At 32.4% G+C, this 20,537-nt stretch overlaps 2 protein-coding genes across 2 annotated transcripts in view; both read right to left on the bottom strand.

Annotated features, from left to right (window-relative positions):
* On the bottom strand, nt 1-576 carry LOC139425790 (uncharacterized). Its single transcript, XM_071181737.1, has one exon. The coding sequence runs from the start codon at nt 574-576 to the stop codon at nt 1-3; it is 576 nt and encodes a 191-aa protein (XP_071037838.1).
* Nucleotides 577-11,198: 10,622 nt separating this feature from the next.
* LOC107449486 (astacin-like metalloprotease toxin 5) overlaps nt 11,199-20,537 on the bottom strand; it is a 53,630-nt gene continuing 44,291 nt past the window's right edge. Inside the window, exons 2-6 of the mRNA XM_071181696.1 lie at nt 18,068-18,135; nt 16,884-16,965; nt 15,256-15,373; nt 12,462-12,637; nt 11,199-11,443 (exon numbers count right to left, since the gene is read on the bottom strand). Of these exons, the coding sequence (XP_071037797.1) occupies nt 11,217-11,443; nt 12,462-12,637; nt 15,256-15,373; nt 16,884-16,965; nt 18,068-18,135 (671 nt within the window). The 3' untranslated portion in view covers nt 11,199-11,216. The remainder of the gene's footprint in view (nt 11,444-12,461; nt 12,638-15,255; nt 15,374-16,883; nt 16,966-18,067; nt 18,136-20,537) is intronic.

The raw sequence follows: 20,537 nt of genomic DNA, 5'->3' as shown, positions 1-20,537 counted from the left end.
TTATTTAATCTCGTTCCGACGTGAAACATCCTCTTCGCCCTGGTCGACCTCCAGGGTGATGACCAGCTGCACTGGCCAGGAAATTGTCTGTCCATTTACTCGCAATATGCTTGTACGGGCTTTGCTATCTCGGCCTAAGATCACTGATTCGACGCGTGCTTTCCTCCACGTGTGCCGAGTTCTGACATCCTCCTGCCACAAGACCACATCTCCGACCCAGATTTCAGTTCTTTTAGGTGGGTTCTTCACATGGTGAAATGTTCTCAAGTCCATCAAATACACCCTCTGCCATCTTTTCCGAAAAGAATCCATTAAATGTTGACAACTTCTCCATATACGTGTTAAATCAGAGTCTGAACTCGATGGGCCAGTAGGGATAGTTGTGAGTCGTTTTCCTATTAGAAAGTGAGAGGTTGCCAGGGCTTCGTCCGGATCGTCTGCAATACCATATTCATGGATAATTGGTCTGCTGTTCACGGCGGCTTCGATATCGCATAGAAACGTGACCAGACCGGTAGTGTCTAAGAAATCTTTACCAAGGGTCTTCCGCAGACACTGTTTGATAGTACCAATCATTCTCTCCCAAAACCCTCCCCACCAAGGGTTTTGTTGCATTTTGTGCAGCGAGCAGTGTCTTTACGAGGACAATTTGTCCTTCCGTGTCCTCTATTAGAGTCTTTTAGCTTTTGTATACGAGTGTCATAGTCAGTTATGGTTTCGCATTTCTGAGCCCAATGACCAGAAGTTTCACAAAAGGGGCAATAAGGGGTATAATTCTTTTTCTTGTGTACAGAAGTGGACTTAGTATTCACGTTAAGAGCAGTAGTTGGAGTAAACGGTTTAATAACATCACCTTTTATTTTTGACGCAGTTAATGCTCCTTGTACTTCTTGTGATAAGAACTCCATCATTTTCGTTATGTTTCCTTCAGCCAATTTTTATCTTTGGGCATGAATGACTGGTCCACTGTTTACAAGTGTCGTCTGGAAGCGCTCGTAGTAATTTTGGAGCTAATACACGACCGTAACTGTCAATGTCCTCACCAAGTTCACGTAAGGCCTGCAATCTTCTATTACATTCAATGTAGGTTTCATTTAGGGCTGTTGCCGATGAGTTGCGTACTGGTATTAGATTTTCCAGAAATCTAACACCAGTACGCAACTCATCGGCATATACTTGGATAATCGCCGAAATGTGCTTGGATAATTCCATTTTCGCTCCAATATCTATCCCTTAGGAGCCTTTTAGTGGTTTCATATGTGGTAGCAACAATACTGATACGATCAACTAAATGTCTTGGTTCGTCTTGCAAATAACCTCTTAAGAACACATGTTTGTCAATAGTTGAAAGGTTTGGATTGTAGTCTACAGAAGACAGGAATTGTTGCCTAAAACTTTGCCAATTTTCAATTTCACCTTCAAATGGTTCTAACTTAATCGTCGATAGTTTAATTGTGTACTTTGAGCTAACAGGTGTTATCTGACCAGCAAGTGATGGATTAGAAACCGAATTAGTTGCCAAATCGACATTTTCAATGCCCTAATTAAGATTATAGCTGGCGTTAAAAGTTGGCGATAATTTATTTTGGATATTTCTTCGGGCTTTAAAAATTACGCATTCGGCACTTTCTGTATAAGTTTCACATAGGATAATGTCATGTTCGTATTCGTCATCCGTAAAAAGAGCATGGATTTCATTATCAACGGTTTTCATTTCATTTAAGATGGTTGTTAAACGACTTACCGCATGTTCCACATCTTCATTCGAAGTAACGTCTGTCATGTTGTTAATCTCAGTTGCAAAACGAGATATGTTACTTCGAATAGTTTTTCGTTTCCACTTCAATTGCGACACTTGTTTTTCTTTCGTCGCCATTTTTCTTCTGTGGAGATCGAAGTTCGCAATAGTAAAAGTTTCGTAAATAACTTGCCAGTATTTTTGACGTAGTTCCAAGTCGCTGATTCGTATGAGTATTGATGTTAATTCGCGTAAACGTAATTAAATCACATTTTCGATATATTTTGAAAGCACACCATCTACCTTTATTTACTAACGACTATGACACAAAAGTGTTGCCATGCAGAGACAACTAAGTTAATTTATTTAATCTCGAACCGACGTCCAACAGTGTGTAATACTCTAATTTAAGTGTTCTTGGCTGGTGTGATTATCCAGTGGTAACGAAATTTAAGTAACTAGTAGGCTGCGCCCCCTGCTCGCTAACGCTCGCCAAACACCGAAAATTACTACGGAATCTTATATGGTTTGCTTCGCAAACCAAGCTCGCTTCGCTCGCTACTAACTTAGGTACATTGCAAATGCACAAAATTCTAAGAATTCAGAACAATCATTCAAATCCATATAAAAACTTTTTTCTAAATAAAAATTACATCTTTTTAGTGAATACTAAGTCATTAAAATAAATTTGAATTCAAATAAATGACACGTAATTCGTTAAACCTATTAGAAATGTGCTATGGTATAAAATCTTAATGCGTAACAGCTCGACTGAGACTCATTTTTCAATGAGTAACTAATAACAATAATAAACAAATAAATTCGTGATATAAATCAAAAATCGTCAAATAAATTCGTACTATATAAATTCGTGTAAAAAAGTGCTTTCGACAAAATACTAAAATAGAGATCTATCGACAAAGACTACTCACTTCTGCCTAGCTTAATAGTATGAGATTGCCGCAGCTGACAGGGTGAATTTCGGAAGAGATCACATTTGGTGAGAATGCTCTCTCTGGTTATTTCAGTTACCGTTTTTAAAAGCGCTATATGTTGAGCCACCTCACTGGATTTGGCATGTGACATTTTTAGCGGAAATCATTGGTCGATTTTCTAGCGTTGCCATTTGGGGAGTTGTAACGAGGCTCTTTTTTTGTCGCCGTGTAAGAGAAATATATAGAGAGATTTTTAGTTGGGTATTTTTTATTGAAAATAATCTTTCCATCACTATATATCGAAAATTCAAAATATCATAGAAGCTGCGTTCAATGCGTCATTGTTATTTTTTTATATTAATGTTGACCAAATACTAGACTACATGTCTATCAATGTCTTTATCTGGTCTTATTGAGTCATGTCAGATGCCAACTGCTCCGGAAGCCCCATATTAGTTTAAATATTACTAAAATAACTAGAAACTAAAATTTGCAAAAATTATACTAATTTTGCTAACTTTTTAAACGGTACAGCATACTACAAAACAAAGTGGGGAATTATATAAGGGTCAGAATTAATAAGAAATAGTGGTGGAAAAGTTGAATTTATTACACCAAGAATCACACATTAATAAACTACCACTCGAAAATATTCATCTGCTGCCCGATGGAGCAAGCGAAATCAATAATGATAAATACCCCGCTCATACGATCAGCGACGACGAATAGTCAGTCACTATCATTGAGCTTAGATACGGATGTCACCTACATCCAAGAATCATAATATGAGATTAGAAATAAAATATTTATAATAATTTATAATCACAAGAACTGGTGAAAAAGGTTTATTTAAAATTAGATTTCAATTAACCATTCATAAATGATTTAGGCCTATGTAAAATATTTGTACGAGATACCTACATACACCATCAGACTATGAGATAGGTAAAACACAGCAAGAAAGTTCCTTACATCGGAACTATAATCCATATAAAAGAAAATAGTGAATATCATACACGTCTGACTTATTTACTTCACTCCCGAACGAGTAACGCCTACATTACAAGAAAAGATCATAAAATATACTTGAAGCAGAGAATAAACGGTTAATAAAACCCGACATACCAAGTTAGTAGAAACTTATTCTTCGTAATTAACAATAATACAATTAAAAGACCGTAATTAACAATAATAATTGCGAAATATATTTCTCATTTGTGAGAGACTTTCTTAATTGGAAAGGTTAAATAGAATATGCGTGCTCCTAAGGTGTGCAGAAATTAAGTGGAAAAAGCGGATTTTATTTATTTATTTTAAATTTTGCTTTTGAAACTCTAAGAAGATTTTTGTACATTGATCTGGGGAAGAAAAATAGCCTAGCATTGGCAATTTCCAGGTAGTGGCCCGCAAAAAAAAAAAACGAAAAATAGAATAAAGGGACGAAAATAAACATTGCAGAAAAGGAGCTACTTGAGGGATACAACTATTAGCAACCTTCGAACAATCCTTTATATTTCTTTTAAAGAAACAATTTGAAAGTTTAAAATCCATTTGGTGCCTTGGAAACTATAGTTGGCGTGACAGATTGCGATACGCAGAGATGTAACAGATATGTGTCTAATAAGGTAAAAAAATGGTTGAAACGTTATTTATTTGTATTAATTTATCATCTTTTTAACTATGCATTCGTATCCGCCAAATATATTCTCTACGTTATAATACTTGCAACACAAAGCAAGTATATCACCGATATCAACAGAAATATTGTTTATCATCCCTTCATCATCGACTACTTCCAAAATTAAAAACTTGCTCTCAATATCGACGAAACTCAGGCGGTGCTATTCAGCAGAAAAAGGAGCTACAAGAGGGATATTATAATTGATAACAACTTATCATTCAAATGTGAAATGAAGGCTACGTAGTTGGATGTCATTATGGATAATACCATGACATTCAAATATCATTTTAAAAACATTAAAAATAATTCCATCGTTGCAAAATGTGAACTTTATCCTATTCCCCTCAGCACTAATAACAGAATTCTAGTTTTTAAAATGCTTCTCACCCCCTTATTAACATACGCAGCGCCCGAATTAGGAAGGGCAGCAAAGACAAATCTTAAACCTTTACAAGGTTGGGTTCATATTATATAACAAAACCCTCCGCGATATCACAAATTGTCCCTTGCATTTCAGGAGCAAAAATATCCGTAATGACACTTGTGCGCTTAGCCTTCTTGATCTGCACAAAAATAGATCTCTTAAGTGTTTCCTAAAGAGCACTGGACAATTCAACCCCTCATATGGTCTTCCTCTAACTACGACCCAGATTACCCTAATTGCAGGAGATGGCCAAAGACCTTCCTCCATTACTGCGGCTTATTTTGAATTAATTTACTAATACAACTACTAACATTGCTAATTACTAACTACTTATNATATATATATATTCCTACACAGACTAATGACTTCATTTGCCTGGTTTGTGTTCTTACATGTCTGAATTCTTTCTAATTTGTGCTATCCTTTCTATCTTCTTTTTTACTCATTATTATTTAACTACCTAACATTAAGTTTACAAACCCAAATAATTTTAACATCTATGGCCTTTGATTCAGTTGGTAATCATGTTATTTACGGAGGAGAAATTTTTGCCAGGTACTCCCGTGCACCTATTACTGGTTTCAGCAATGCCGTTATATTATCATTCTCGTTTCACACTACTTGGTTTTAAGTTGTTTTATAACAGAGCTCAGCGTAACGATGTCTACACACCGATTTGCCCGAAGGAGGAAGATTTTCTGAAACCCACCGATGAAACCCACTAGGGGAAGAGACTCCTAAAGAAACTACTTGAGAGATTCAACGTAGAATTCCCGATCAGTTTCAGAAGCAAACAAAGCCTCAGGGTTTTACCCTCAGAATATCTCCTAGTACTGAAAAACAGACGCCTACTGAAGTTATGCAGGAAACGAAAACAACACCGGTTGAACCTACAATAGTTATTGATAGGCTCATTCTCAACACCATCTCTGAAACAGCTGCACATCATGATACGCCATCAGAAAGTCTCAGAAAGAAGGAGAAACGGAAAAAGAATCATGTCAACCTGGCGACACAAAATGACTCTGAATAAGAGCCAGAAAGCGGAACCCTTCGCCGGAGAAAAAGATATTTCCCACACCATCGACGGGAACAGATATATATTAACCGAAAGAGCAAAGAGCCACTTCTGAAGTTCGGACAATACACCAGAACCTATCTACTATTCCTGAGCAGAAGTTCTACATTCCATTGGAAGAAAATTTAAAAGTATTCATACGAGGAACTTGTGCTGAATTTGATATTCCTGGTCTCGAAAAAGAACTAGGGATGCCAACTGCTGTGCTTTCTGAAATAGTTTTAATAAAGTGGTAGCAAATTATATAGTAAAATTCGTTAGAGACGGACAGTTTCGCCTACTTTTTATTAGAGTAAGCAGTAGCTGCTTTAAATTTGTATTTTATATCATACATATAATTTTTGATATTTAGTGGTGAAAAAATTACTTAAAAGGAAAAATACTAAACTGAAAGTAACTTGAATTTCGCTACCACTAAAAAATACCATTTTACAAAGCGGAGCAAGTTTGCATCTCTGTAGAAGATGCAAACTTGCTCCAGACAGATTTAGAAGTTCGCCCAACGTCCAATCAGAATTGAACAAATGGGGAACACGCGTGGCCAGGAATACAAGCTCCTCCTCCTCCTGCGTGCCAACAATATATTTGAAAATTTATTCTAGTGGTACCTATTTTTCGTTTATGTTGAAATGTATTATTGCTTTTCAAATATGGGGCTGCAATTGCACTAACAAACAAGATAGAAAACTGCACGACATCACCAAAAATCTCGTGCTGACCATCTATGCTACTATTGACCTCACATTTTATCATGCTCACCATGGTTTTAATCTAGATATACTTGATATCATGATAACTAACAGTAATTCTCCACTTGCTCTACAGGTCATTGATGATCCATGCAGTGATCATTTACCAATTCTAATTACGACCTGCATCCCTAGATGAGAATAAGCTCACCCGAAAGAAAGTAGACTGGTGATTATATCACAATATTCTAACTAGATCTCTCCCTGAATCTACAAGCATTAATATCGTTTCTGATATCAATAATGCCATCATATCTCTAAACAACAAGCTGACTGAGCCGCAAACCAGGTCAACTCAGAAAGAGTACTCAACCTAAATAATTTTTAATTACCCAGGTTTACATTAAAAATAAAATCAGATATGAGAATGAATTACTTAATTTATTTAAATGCACTCTCAATCGAATTTGTAAGACAGAGTATAACAATCTTATTAAAGAAATTAAAATGCTTTGTAAAGATTTCCGAAATGAACTATGGAATGATAAAGTGGCCAACCTCAACAAAGAAGATAATTCGTTCTGGAATATGGCTAGAACCTTGAGAAGGCCTATCTTGGTTAACCTACCATTAAAGAATAATAATCAAACTGTTTATACAAATAACGATAAAGCAAAGGTGATTTCTAATGTAATGCAAGAGCAATTTTTACTAAATAATATTTCTTGCCCAATCAATGATAAGTATGTTAGCTAAACCTACGATAACATCTTAAATTCCATCAATACCAGTGATGAGGAAATAATCAACATTATTAAGAAACTAAAAAACTGAAAGGCCCCTGGCCACGATTCAATCACAAATGAGATGCTAAAAAATGCACCTCCCAGCATTATACCCCTGCCTAATAATATTTTCAACGCACGTTTAAGTCTCTGTTACTTTCCGGATATTTGAAAGACCTCTGATGTAATATTATTCCCTAAACCAGGTAAATGTGCTTCTGACCCAAAAAAATTTCTGTCAATTAGTTTACTCCCTAGTACCTCCAAAATATTTGAAAATTTTATACTCTAAGCGAACGATACAGCTATTGTGACAAAATCAATGTAAGAATGGGTCTAATGATGGATGTGTAGGATCATAATTTTGATTTGAGGGATAGCTTACTTTTACTGTTTAGGTAGCAACTAATTGCTCCTCGTGCAGCTTTTTTTTTTGTTAAGGAATTTAGTAATATGAGAATTCCGATTTAATAGAGAATCTAAGGGGAGTCCTATGTATTAAACGTTCTTAACCCAAGGGATAGGCTCGTTAAATATTTTCAGACAAGGGGTAAAAGTATTAAGTCTTTTCTTTTTTTAAAAAATTACTGCGAAGGGTTTATAGGCATTCGTTCTGATTTTCCAATCAACGAGCCAAAACACCAAATCATCCGAGTAATTTTAAAGATAATTTGTGATTTTCTAGAGTTTCTCTGAGTGGGCTGGAATAGCAGTATCATCTGCACAACACGCAATTCGTGACCCTTGGGGTCGGGGGATGTATTTAATGTATAGACGAAATAAAAGGGGGAAATAAGATTACCTTGTGAGACACCGGCCCAGATAGTTTTTGGGGTCTGAAATGTGATTATCAACTTTCGTGCGGAAATATATAAATATAGTAGTAATAGTAGCTCATTTCACGTCACACTAGAACTGCACAATGGGCTGTTAGCGACTGTCTGGGAAACATCCCTGAGGATGATCCGAAAACATGCCATCACAATTTTGATCCTCTGCCGAGGGGATGGCACCCCCGCATCGGTAGCCCAACAACCTGCATGCGAAGTCGAGCACTTTACGATAGCACAGTTTAACGAGGACCCATACCGCACACCCTCTGTCTCTACACAGACTGATCCAAGTGGTCACACACCCGCACACTGACCGCAGCCAGTGATGCTTGACTTCTGTGATCTGCTGATCTTAACGATCAGTCCACTGCGGGACGTATAAATATAAATAAAAGAGTTAATAATATGAATAAATTGGGCCGAAAAGCCAAGTTTCATGTGTTGTAAAGGAGGGCAGAGTGATAGACGAATGCTTTCGATACGTCCAAACAGACATCTCCAACGGTTTCTCTTTTCTAAAACTTTCATGTATTGATTTTTTTACCCGTAACAACTGATGGACCTTGCTGTGTTTAGCTCGGTATCCAAACTGCTCAGGATGAGGACATTATTGTCCTAACAAAACGTTTAGGAGGACAAATTCGTAAATTTCAGATATTCAGAACCGTAAAGAAATCAGTCCATAACTCGATGCCTCTGCAAGGCTCTGATCTGATTTTGGAATAGGAATTATTAATGCAGTCTTCCAAATATTTGGAAAATATGATCGCTCCATCATAAAATTATTACTGAAAGTAATAAATAGTATTTATTTAAGGGGAAAACTTTGATCAGGCAATTAAAATGTTAACTATACCAGGTTTTTTTTTCTTGTGTTCAATGTTTGCATAACTTCCTGAATTTCAGTAACCTGTACTTCTGCTTCATAAGGGTTTACAAGCTTGTCTTTGACTGTAGCTTTTAAAAATAGCTGTGTTTTCATTACCAAGAAAGTTATGCGGCTTAAATTGCTCATGGAGCGAATTAGCAATAGCTTCCGCGTTCTCATTAGAGAGTAAAACATTATCTGTGAGACTATAAGGGTGGAGGGGCATTCTTTGATAGAATCGATGTTTCGTCTTAAGGGCCTTCCAAAATGCAGTATGATCATCAGTTAAGGTTTCACAAATATCATTCCAGGATTTTTCTTGAAATTCTTTTATGTCCGATTTGCTCTCATTTGGGAGTCCACGTATTGTCCTTAAATTATTTAGATCTCGAGTTTTTTGCCAAATTTAACGCACATAGTTTTGTTTTCTATTTTATTAATAATATCTGGGGGTAGGTTTTTGAGAGAATTTGGGAGTAGATTATTATTTGAAGTATTACTTTCTAGTGTTATTAATAATTTTGTTTATTTCATTAACGGAATTTTTAGCATCATCCAACGTTTTGAAATTTGTTAGGGATTGTCATTCAACACGCTCGAGAATTTCGTCCAGTCAGTGTTGAGCTGACCCGGAGTGTTGAAGTTGAGCATAACTGTATCTAAGGTTAAAATTACTGGATAGTTGTCAGAACTTAGTGGGTTAGCAGCGATAATCTGAGTATTATAGAGAATATATTTGAATGACGCAATGTCCAAGGTTGATCTCACTAGGCACACTAATATTTATATAGATTTGGCAACGAAACCCCGGAATTTCGACACGATTCTAGAATATTCTTGTATTATTCCTATAGCTTTAAAACTTTAATTTTCATTATGCACTATTTTTGTGCAAAAATGGTAGCAAAATATAGCCATGTCTGGACAAATGTCTCAAAACCAAGTCTATATTTAGGAATAATTAGATGTTATTTTTCTCTCTAAATTACGATAGATTTACGTAGTTTCCCTGTGGTTTTTTTTAATTAAACTATTTATCTGATATATTTAGTCTCATAACAAAAGAATATTCGCAAAGATATTCTCACATTTACAAATTCGCAACAATAATATACGCGTGTCACTCTGAAATTTTTGAGATACAACTAGGTTTATAAAGTAAAACTTACAAAATTTTAAGTGTGTTCAAAATAGTCTCCTCCAGCATCAGTGCACTTTTGTAGTCGAATTTTCCACAGATTAAATTCCTCAAGCTATTCATTTCTTGAAATGGATGAAACAAATGCATTTATAGCCACATCAATCTCTTCATCTGAATGAAAACGACGTTTTTGGTGCTCATTCAGATTTTAAAGAACCCAACGGCAAATTACTTTTTTCATATGTAATTCTTCATGAATAATTTTTGTGTATGGCTGCGGATCCAATGTTAAGTTCCTTCTGTATGATTTGGTAGGCACAGCGATTATCATCCTTTAACATTTTTCGTATGGCAGACACATTATCCGGGATTGCTGTCGACGGTGGCCTTCTTCATCCTGAAAAGAATTCCGACCTTTGCTAAATTCTTTAAACCATCTGAATACAGTAGCACGAGCTGGAGATTCATCACAGCTAATTGCAACCGTTGAACGCATTCTTCTTAACTTAATCCTGCTTTGAAATCGCAGAAAAACATAGCACGAAAATGTTCTCGCGTCAACTCTATTTTCTCTTCTGCTTAAAATTTATTCTACGCTAAACAAGTTGAAGTAAGTCAGTAAAAAAATAGTGTTCTGTGTAAAAATACTTTGTATTTATTTTGAAATTAAACCGTTATTTTTCATTTTGTAAATTCTCGTCTGCGCGTATCTCAAAAATTTCAGAGCAAACCTCGTATGTGATTGCATAGTGTATAAATGAATGTTACAGACAGTGAGTGCCAGTTAAAATTAACCTTGACTGGTTATACGAAACTGGGTATAGATTCAAATACCCATTGCAGGTACCCGGTACTGTATATTGAAATTCGTCAACCGTGGTCGGGTAGTAAGCAGACAATGAAAGTCTGGTTGGTAAGAGCTGCTTACCCGGTACATCTCTAGTAGAGATTAATTAAATGTAATTAAGAAAAAAAACTAAAGAATATTACAAATGTCGAATAAAGCAGCATAGAAATAATGAAACATTATGTTCTTATTATTTATTAATAAGAATTACATTTGTACATTTTGTTTGCTCTTTCAATATCATTTTTGGACAGTCCTGGCTTTTTGGCTGGGTGAACTAATTTCTGTCCATTTTTGGCCACCATCGTGTCTTTTCCATTCTTGGAGAAGGCTTTGTTACCGTAAATCATGATGGAATCGTAATCAAATGAATTGTACAAAATATTACTTTCTGGATTAAGTTTTCGGAAGGCATACTTAACACCTAGATTAAAGATTATAGATTTGAACTAAAACATAATAAATACTTACAATTTCATGCCTAAGCTACGTGGTAAATAACTTCGGACTTTCACCTACAGTTTTAATCCTTAATAATTCAACTTTTATTTTAAAAGTAAATATTTGTACTTTGATAAATTTTCGTAAACAATGAAACATATATTTTTTTATTTTTTTTTCAATGTTTGAATCATCGAAGATGTGAAATACCAATCAAAAAAATATAAATAAGATAACACAAAAATGTAAAGTTAATTAGTAGATGCCCGTAGGTCGATTTGCGCTAGACAATATTAGAATTGTGCGCTTAGCAGCATGCAAATGTGCACCACACACTAAGTTAACACATTTTTATACGTTTCCGCTAAGTTTACAAGCAATTTACTCACCACTTTGTGTCACAGTAAATAGTTTTAAAACAATCTTACCATTAGGCTAACTAGGCCTATCATTGACATTATCTAAAAGTAAAAAATCTGTTTTAATTTTTGCACAGTGGCGAGTACTAGACCTGTTTCTGAAAGCAATTGCGCAATAATTTTGTATTCTGATCATTTGAAAGGTTAGAGTTGATGCTTGATTCAGCAATTCTCCTGTCTTCTGTATCGGGAGCAAAATTACACGGCTCTGCATTTGAAAATCGATAGCTGTAAACTCAGATTTAAGACGGCTGTTCATCTATGGTTATATGGTTATTAAATATAGAAAAATTTGTTACGTTAAAACTAAAGTGGAGGCAAGAACAATTTTAATAAGTTAAGCATACTCATATTGCTGCCTATTAAGCATATCCACTTTATGTTATTGATTAACTTATCTCTAAAAGTATCACTTACGTGAGTCATCAAATAAACTCCTCAACCATTTTGATAACAGCAGCAAATAATTTTGATATTTACATACTGTTTTTGCAGATATCCCATCTACACATATCCAAGAACAAGTTTATTATTAAATATCTCATCATACTTTTTTTTTAAAGAAGCAAAACATTTACTTACTTTGTTTAACATTTTCCAGATAAATGATCAAGTACTCATCTCTGTCTGATCTGTTCTGCTCGTGGAAGAAGCCAATTGTGTGTCCCAACTCATGGACTATTGTACCAAATTGGTAACAACCATTAGCAAGAGATAATTTCTGCGGACCGTTAATTTTACCCACATGAGAATAGCACCTGAGGTGACAGAAATGAAATAAATTATGCTTGAAGCATTNGACCTCCTACGATTTCTTTAATTAAAATATTTAATTTGCAGTTATAGGGATTTCGCTACAGATATTTGAACTATCTTTGTAATTGTAATTTTTTTAAATATCTTTGTAATTGTAATTTTTATAAAGATAATCCTTTTTCTCTTACTTCTTTGCAAAATGATAGATGCAATTATTTTAAAGCGTGATATTTAATAAAGCGTGATAATTTTTTGTTGTAGGAAAAATATTAGTCTGAAGTAAGAACTTTTGTATTGTTTACATTTTTTTTCATTTCTTTAAAAAAATGTCACATTTGTTGTCCTTCTGGCTAAAGAATTCTGCATTAATTTTATCTATCTTTGCATTTTTCATGTCAATAGCAAAATATTTGAAAAAATATGTATTTTTTGTAAAAAATTTCCTGAAGTGGAAAAAAAAAATTTTTTTTTTTACTATTTTGAATTGGTGATATTCCGTCGACCTGATTATGACAATGTAAGCTCTATTACCATATTTTGTCTCTAGAGCATCAGAAAATTGAAGATTATTTTCTATTTTGAAGTTTAAACCTTCATTTTTTCAGTACATATTTTATTTTATTTTTCAATAAATTCACATTGTTCGTATTCTTGTTGATCTTATTTTTAATGTCTAAAATGTTCTTTTCTTTAACATTTTCATAAATATTTTCATTTTTTGTTTATTCTTATTTAACATTCCTTTTTTTCTAATGTTATTTTTGCCCTCTTTATTTTTATTTATAATTTTATTTTATTTATCCCTACTTAAGTCGCGATATTTAACCTGGATTTTAGGAGAAACATGCAAGGACAAATGGCTTTTATAATCAGAAAAATTTATCAGAATGAAAGCTTTCAAGCTTAATATGGTATAAGGTAAATCAGTATTTAAAATTTAAATTTCATCTGACATCGATATTTTTTTAATCTGAAATGCAAGCTTGGTTAAGTTGCAAAATATCTATCGTTTGTTTTACATTTAAAAAAAATTTCTTTCCTTTGGACAATTCATTTAATGGCATTTTAAGTTTAGACATTTTTTAAAACACTGTTAATGCCGACATTTTAATTGGGAGTTTTATTAGTCACAATCAGGTATTAGGCAATTCTGGTGTTTTCATTTTTATATAGAAGTTATTTTGAGTGTACCGGATACTATTACTTATCAATTTGTGCTCGGTCATTTCCTTATCCAAATAATAAATATAATTATTAATGCTTCGTTTTTTCCCTGAAACAGAAGACGGTAGAGGGAAAAACTTGTGCTATTTTCCCTAGGATAAAAACACAAACACACAAATTTCGGAGAGTGGTTTGGACTCCTCAAATGCATGAATTTGCTTTAAACAGACAATGTGAAGCTCGGTCATCTCTTTAAAAGCGACTTAAATTAACGTCATTTTCCATACAACTGTTTGCCTGCGTTCCTGAACATTCGATCATGACCCACTAACATCTCAAACTGGCGGAATCAGCAGAATGAAAAAGGAAAAAAATCCTAGTCTTTTTTTTCCCTACCGTTTCCAGTTTAAATGAATACTAGAACAATGGCTTCCATCTGAACCAAATTCTGACGGCGAACAGTTTCAAAGGGGAAGACTGGGTGTAGATGGCGGATAGAACATAAGACAAAAATTATTTCTGAAGGACAAAAAATTCCTGTGATTTAAATAATTGCCCAATGATGCAACATAAAATACCCTGTCGACGTCCAAAGTTTGTTGCCGAAAGCAAAGATAAAACAGGTTTTAAGTAGGAGAAAAGGGCACAATATTTATTTAATTATTAAGATTTCCCTTACTCTTCCCTAAAACGAATCATTTTATGGATTTATTTTGCATGATTTTCTCTAACTTTCATTGAGGATTGTGTCACATCTATGATTGTTCTCTCTCTCACAATAATTAAATATTGTTCTCTCTTCCCCTGCCTAAGGCCTGTTTTTATCCCTCTCGGCAACGACTTTACATTTTATTTTCTGCTTTTTGCTTCATATATTTGTTTGTTTTTTCGTATATATTTTTTACTTAATGTGTTCTAATTTCGTTTAATTTTTTTTAGTGCTCCTCACACTATTGTATTGATATTGCTTTGGCTATATTAATACAATATTAGCACTCCTTTTTGCGGATATAATCGTGTGGGCTGATGAAGAGATTTTATCTTTTCTTTGTTTGTTTTCCAGATTTTTAATATTCTTTTTAATATCAAAAATTATATTTTTTTTAAATACTTTTAAAAATATTTTTAATAATTTTCTTCTCTTGTCATTATTTTTTATTATTTTCCATATTTTCTCAATATTTTAGCCTATTTTATGAGTTCTATATACTTGCAGCCTATGCGCAGTTAATAAAACTTATTCATTTTCTTTGTTTTTCTCTTTGTTTTTATTGTGCTATATATATACACACAGGGTGATTCTAAAAAGATGGGCAAAATTTTAGGCAGTAATAGTACACACCCAAGCAAACAATTTCTATCNTATACACATACATATTATACATATACATATTATATATTATATATACACAGAGAGAGAGAGAGCGGAGAAAGAGGGATAAACATTTTGACTTACCCTGTCCCTATAAAGATTGAGACATAGTTCCTTTCGTCTGTTCTTGGAACAAATTGAATGCAGGTGTTATTATGGAAATTATCCATAGCTTTCTTGATTAAGGCTACTCTACTGCTTCCTTCATAAATATAAAGCATTTTAATAAACCACTTTTTATCTATCATTGTAACGTTCGCTTAGCGAAAATGGAGAAAAAAGAACATCGTGAAGAAGCAAGAAAAACGAAAAACAATGTAAACATTAAACACAGTAAGAAAAAATACAAAAATGATTCTCAATATAAATTATAAGTCATATACTCGTCCATAAAAATGCATTTTCACTTCTGCATAAAACTCGTTTTTTCCTTCAACAAAAATGAAACAGCATTTTTTTATGTAAATATAGAGTAACATTGTTTAACATTGTCTTCAATGACAATGATAAAAACATTTTCCTTCATAAAAAAAACTTTTTTAAAAATTATTCATTTAAAAAACTCCATACAGTTTTAAAAAATAATCTACTAATCACAGTACCATATGGCCGAAACTGTGCAACAATCTGAAACTGTAGTGTACAACTATCTGATCCTCCTAAAATTTTCCCAAGAACCCCGAAATATACAAACAAAATGCAAAATATACTGTTTTTATTGCCTGTATTTAACCTCTTTTTTACTATTTTTAATAGGAGTATTTTTCTACTTTTTTCACTTAGTTCCCAAGCGGAGAAAATTACACTTTAGTACTCAATATAACAGCACTGTGAAAAATTTCTTGAAGAAAATGATTAAATAACTATTTATTTCAGAGTTATTTTACCATATTAAACCAAAACAAATTACTACAACTGTTAAAGATCGTTAATTTACTGTTTTCAGTTCATGCTATTACTTAACCAGAAATTTCTTTTCACCCAAATAAAAGGCAAGAAGTATCAAGTCTTCTAAAGCTGTAAGCCAAGCTATGTGATAAAAATGATTTCCTTTTCTTATTTTACATCATCGGATGTCAAACCTAACAACAGTTGCCAAATAATCTTATAGCAATAAGTGTATGGCACAGCAACTGAATTTACGGAGTGAATTTGTAGCACCATGTTTACAAATAAAAATTTGTCTGCTACCTCAATGCAGTCAGTTAGAGTTAGTTATCAGTTTTTAATAAAAAATTCAGCTTAATCAAGAAACATGTAACTAAATTTGCCAATATGATCTTAAAAACTAAATATAAAGACTTTATTTTGTTTAAATTTAATAAAGAAATGGAATAAATCCTTATACAATTAGGCCCGTAATCAAGACAGAAAAAAAATATTCTTTATTTTATTTTTTTATTTTTTTTTTTGTTCTCCTCAGTTTTTTTTTCAATATTATCATACACAAGCTTAGAAATGCTTTAAAAATGAGTGTCTGCAATTTTTCAGCATTAGTTTGTTGGCTTTTTGAAAATGAAAAGTCTAGTATTTCCCCTCAATCGATAAGATGGATGTTACTTTCAGAATAACTAGCGCAGCTGCAAAACTTAAAATCTATAGTATTTCAGAAAATATATATACAAAAGGATAATATTACAGTTATGTTAGTAAATGAGATTGATAAATGGTTTAACAGAGCATTTGAATCTGTTTATAAATCAGTATCTTACTTATAGAAGAGTGAATGACATAAGGAATTGTCGCATTTGGCCATCTCCACCTTTTTGAAGCGATAACGTTTCGTTCAATGTCCTGTAAAAAATGATAAATACCACTTGAAACTGCACAATAAAATTAAGTGAATGAAGGAAATTGAAGTTGATTGTAATAAAGTAACCAACAGCTTTGAAATTAAGTCTATTGAGAAAAAATAATGTAAATGCAAAATTTATTATGTTAACATTATTTTCAACTTTTATTATCATTATTATTATTATATAAAATTTTTATTATTATTAATTAATTGTAAAATTATTATTAATTTACCTATATAATAAAACTAAATAACTCTATAACTAATATGTATATGAAACTTAGCGGTAAGTATTAGAAGTAGAGAGCAATTAAAATTATAAAGAACTTTATTTTTTTTAAAACAGATGTTTCAGATGTGTTACTGATATAACCTCGATGCACATTTTTTTTCACTGCATATTTTGAATTTTATTAAATTAGTTATTAAATTTAATTAATTTGTTGGCGTATTAAAACAACTGAGTCGATGACAGTTAAAAATCTTTATTCAATTTATTGAAAATGCTCTTAATAAAGTTTTTATTGAAAAATAATATAGTTTATCATAATTCTTCATATCTTTATAATTATTTTAAAGAAAATGAATATGTTAAGCAGTAGGAAATTAAAACGATAATAAATATATTAAGAATTAACATCAAAAGTGTGTTTGAAGTTAAATTGCGTTTTTTTTAGATAAAACAAAATTTTATTTCATAAAAAAAAAGATTTTTCGATTTTAAAAAAAGGTGAAAATTGCATTTACTATGAAGAAAAATTTTATAATTTTATTACTTTTTTAAGATGTGGAAGTTTCAATCCTAAAGAAGCCTAATTTCTAAGGTTTATTACACTTTTTTTTAGACCATTAATTCTTTAATTTCAAAATGCAGTTTCAGTTTCATATCTTTTCCTTCTATTATCTAATTTCATATCTTATTTCTTTATCAAGACATATTGAAGAAGAACAACAAGGCAAATACTGAGTAACATTTTATCCTTTTTATAATAAGATATTTTGCTATCTAACATTTTTGCAGAAGATATAAATTATTAGATCAATTTTGTTTTGTTTTTTTTTAAAAAATGTGATTATACTTAATTATAAAACAATTCTTACCAAAGGTCCATCGATACCAGCCATATCACCATCATATAAATCAGGATTTTCAAGAGCCAAAGTAGCTTCTGAAATTTTCAAGCTTTAATTTAGTAAACATTTTGAAATCTATTTAATAATTAATCAATCAATTAAATAAACTTATAGAAGGTTACGACAAAATATATTTGAGTTGTAGTGTCACAGGGGATAGAAAGTTCGCCTTCCATTGAGGACACCCAGGTTCGAATCCTAGTGGTGGTTAGTTAATACGAATTCTGCTCCCGACTTGCTCCGACCACAGTGCTGATGTAAAATATCCTCAATGAGAGATGGATCATGGGTTAGAATCCAATTCAACACTATAGTCTCAATCTCTGTGGAAAAAACACGAATTACCTCGAATTTATTGATTTTTTTTTTCATTTGAAAAGGTTTCAAAAGGTAAGTTTTACACGAAATTTCTTGCCAACTGAAACATAATGAATCAAAAAATGCGTTTACTAGGCACTCTTTAAAATGTACCATAAAAGGCTGCAAAAGATTTCTCTTCAGAATGTTTTCTTCGGCGCAGTTTTCAAGTAAGATTTTAAGTTTCCCCTAGAAACAAATAGGAATTGTGTTAATTTTTCTAAAAAAAAGCTATAGTAGAGGAATTCAGTAGAGGAAGAAATAAAATACTTTTTGTACGAAGTATGTGTTCCAATATTGAGGCTCATTTGCGGGGTACCTAAGAATCTGTCTCGTAATTATGTACTTTGACTCATTAAAATTTTAATGTTCATATTGTAATTCTCCATTAAGGCCGTTTATTGAAGGCTCTGACGTAATATTAAATTATGCTTTTTTTGCCAATAATATGCTATTTTAATAACTTCCGTTTGTTTGCAACTGTTACTCATAACTGTTAGGTCAAGTTTAGATACCTAAAGCCAGCGTTGTCTACTCTTATTTTGAAAATGGAGCAAAGCATAAATATGGGGAAAAGTCATAGTTCTTGGAAAATTAAAAGCGTTTGTGTTCTAATTGTTTAATATTTAAAAACTTCTCTAATGCTGCAGTACCTGGGCTCATAAAAGTTTACTACTACACTACTAACTGATAAAACAAGAATAAACCAAGATTGATGCTCTCTGAGAAATTGTCAGCATACCTACTAAATCACATTTCCAAATCGAAGTATATGTGTCTATTAACAAGTTGAAATCCGAAAAATAAAATTTAAATTAAATTATTTAATTAAATTATTTAATAAAATCTAAATTAAATTATTTTATTAATTCGCAAAAGTATCAGGACACTTATTTCAACACTTTTTAAGTATTTAATGATCATAGAAATCCTGTCATAATATTGTAAATCTAAATATACTCTCACCCTCCAAGCCAGATGTTATTTAAAGCAGCAGCATTTAGCCAAGACAGCAGAATGATGGAAAACTCGGGAAAACTGAAATAATTCGCCTTTCTAAACGCAGGGGGTGAACAGTATACATTGAAATCATTACAATATTTTAACTTAAATCAATTTTTGTAAACCTTCAATTAATTCAGCCTTCAATAAGACAAACTATTGCATGTCGATTGTACAGTTTAAAGCTCTATTAAAAATGCTATTACTTTGCTATGCTATTATTTTTTATTTTCCTTCTCCACAGAGCTTCGAAAACTACGTTAGCAATACTATTCTGTAGTGAGTGACCGCGTGGCTAAATTAAAATACACTACTAACTAATTAAGCATGAATAAACCAAGATTGATGCTGTCTGAGAAATTGTCAGTTTGCCTACCAAATCATATTTCCAAATTGAAGTATATGTGTCTAAATGATGGAAAACTCAGAAATATTGAAATAATTAGTGTTTCTTAAACGCATGTTGCAATCAGTATGCATTGAAATAATTACCAAATTTTAACTTATTCCACTTTTTTTAAACCTCCAATTAAACAAAAAAAAACTATTAATTGCACAGTTTAAAGGCGTGTTAAAAAATTTTAAAACAACGTTCGATTTTATTGGTTTTTTAAATTTTGAGTGGGACGCAAGACTGGAAAATATCAGCCTGTTTTAAAGATTTTTATGCAATTTATGTGACTTTTATGTTCTTTTTAAATGAGACATCTCCTCAATGAAGCATTTTGAATTTAAGAACTCCTTTAGGACCTCCCTAGTATACACCCAATGCACATAATCCTATTCCTTATAAGGTGCCTCGCTTGCCCTAAATTATTGTATCCATCCTCTCCCTCTATGTTGAATAGTTTAGTACTAATCCCAAAGATTTTTTATTTTGCCTGAAAAAGAAATATACTTATAAAAGATATATATACATATATATCATATATACAGGGTGTTTATAAAGTCCCGGATCCATTTTGATGTTTAATAACTCATAAAATAATAAAGATGGATTAAAATTATTATCATAAATGATTAGATAGACTCAAAAAGTTTCATGACCCTTGTTGGCGCCTCTCTCGGCTTTGGCTTC

Source organism: Parasteatoda tepidariorum, chromosome 6 (assembly GCF_043381705.1).
Source record: "Parasteatoda tepidariorum isolate YZ-2023 chromosome 6, CAS_Ptep_4.0, whole genome shotgun sequence".
NCBI lineage: Eukaryota > Metazoa > Arthropoda > Arachnida > Araneae > Theridiidae > Parasteatoda > Parasteatoda tepidariorum.
This window is presented reverse-complemented; position numbering and strand designations above follow the sequence as displayed.

What these genes read in the sequence shown, in the direction of transcription:
- LOC139425790 (XM_071181737.1), bottom strand. Translation starts at nt 576, where the DNA reads ATGATTGGTACTATCAAACAGTGTCTGCGGAAGACCCTTGGTAAAGAT.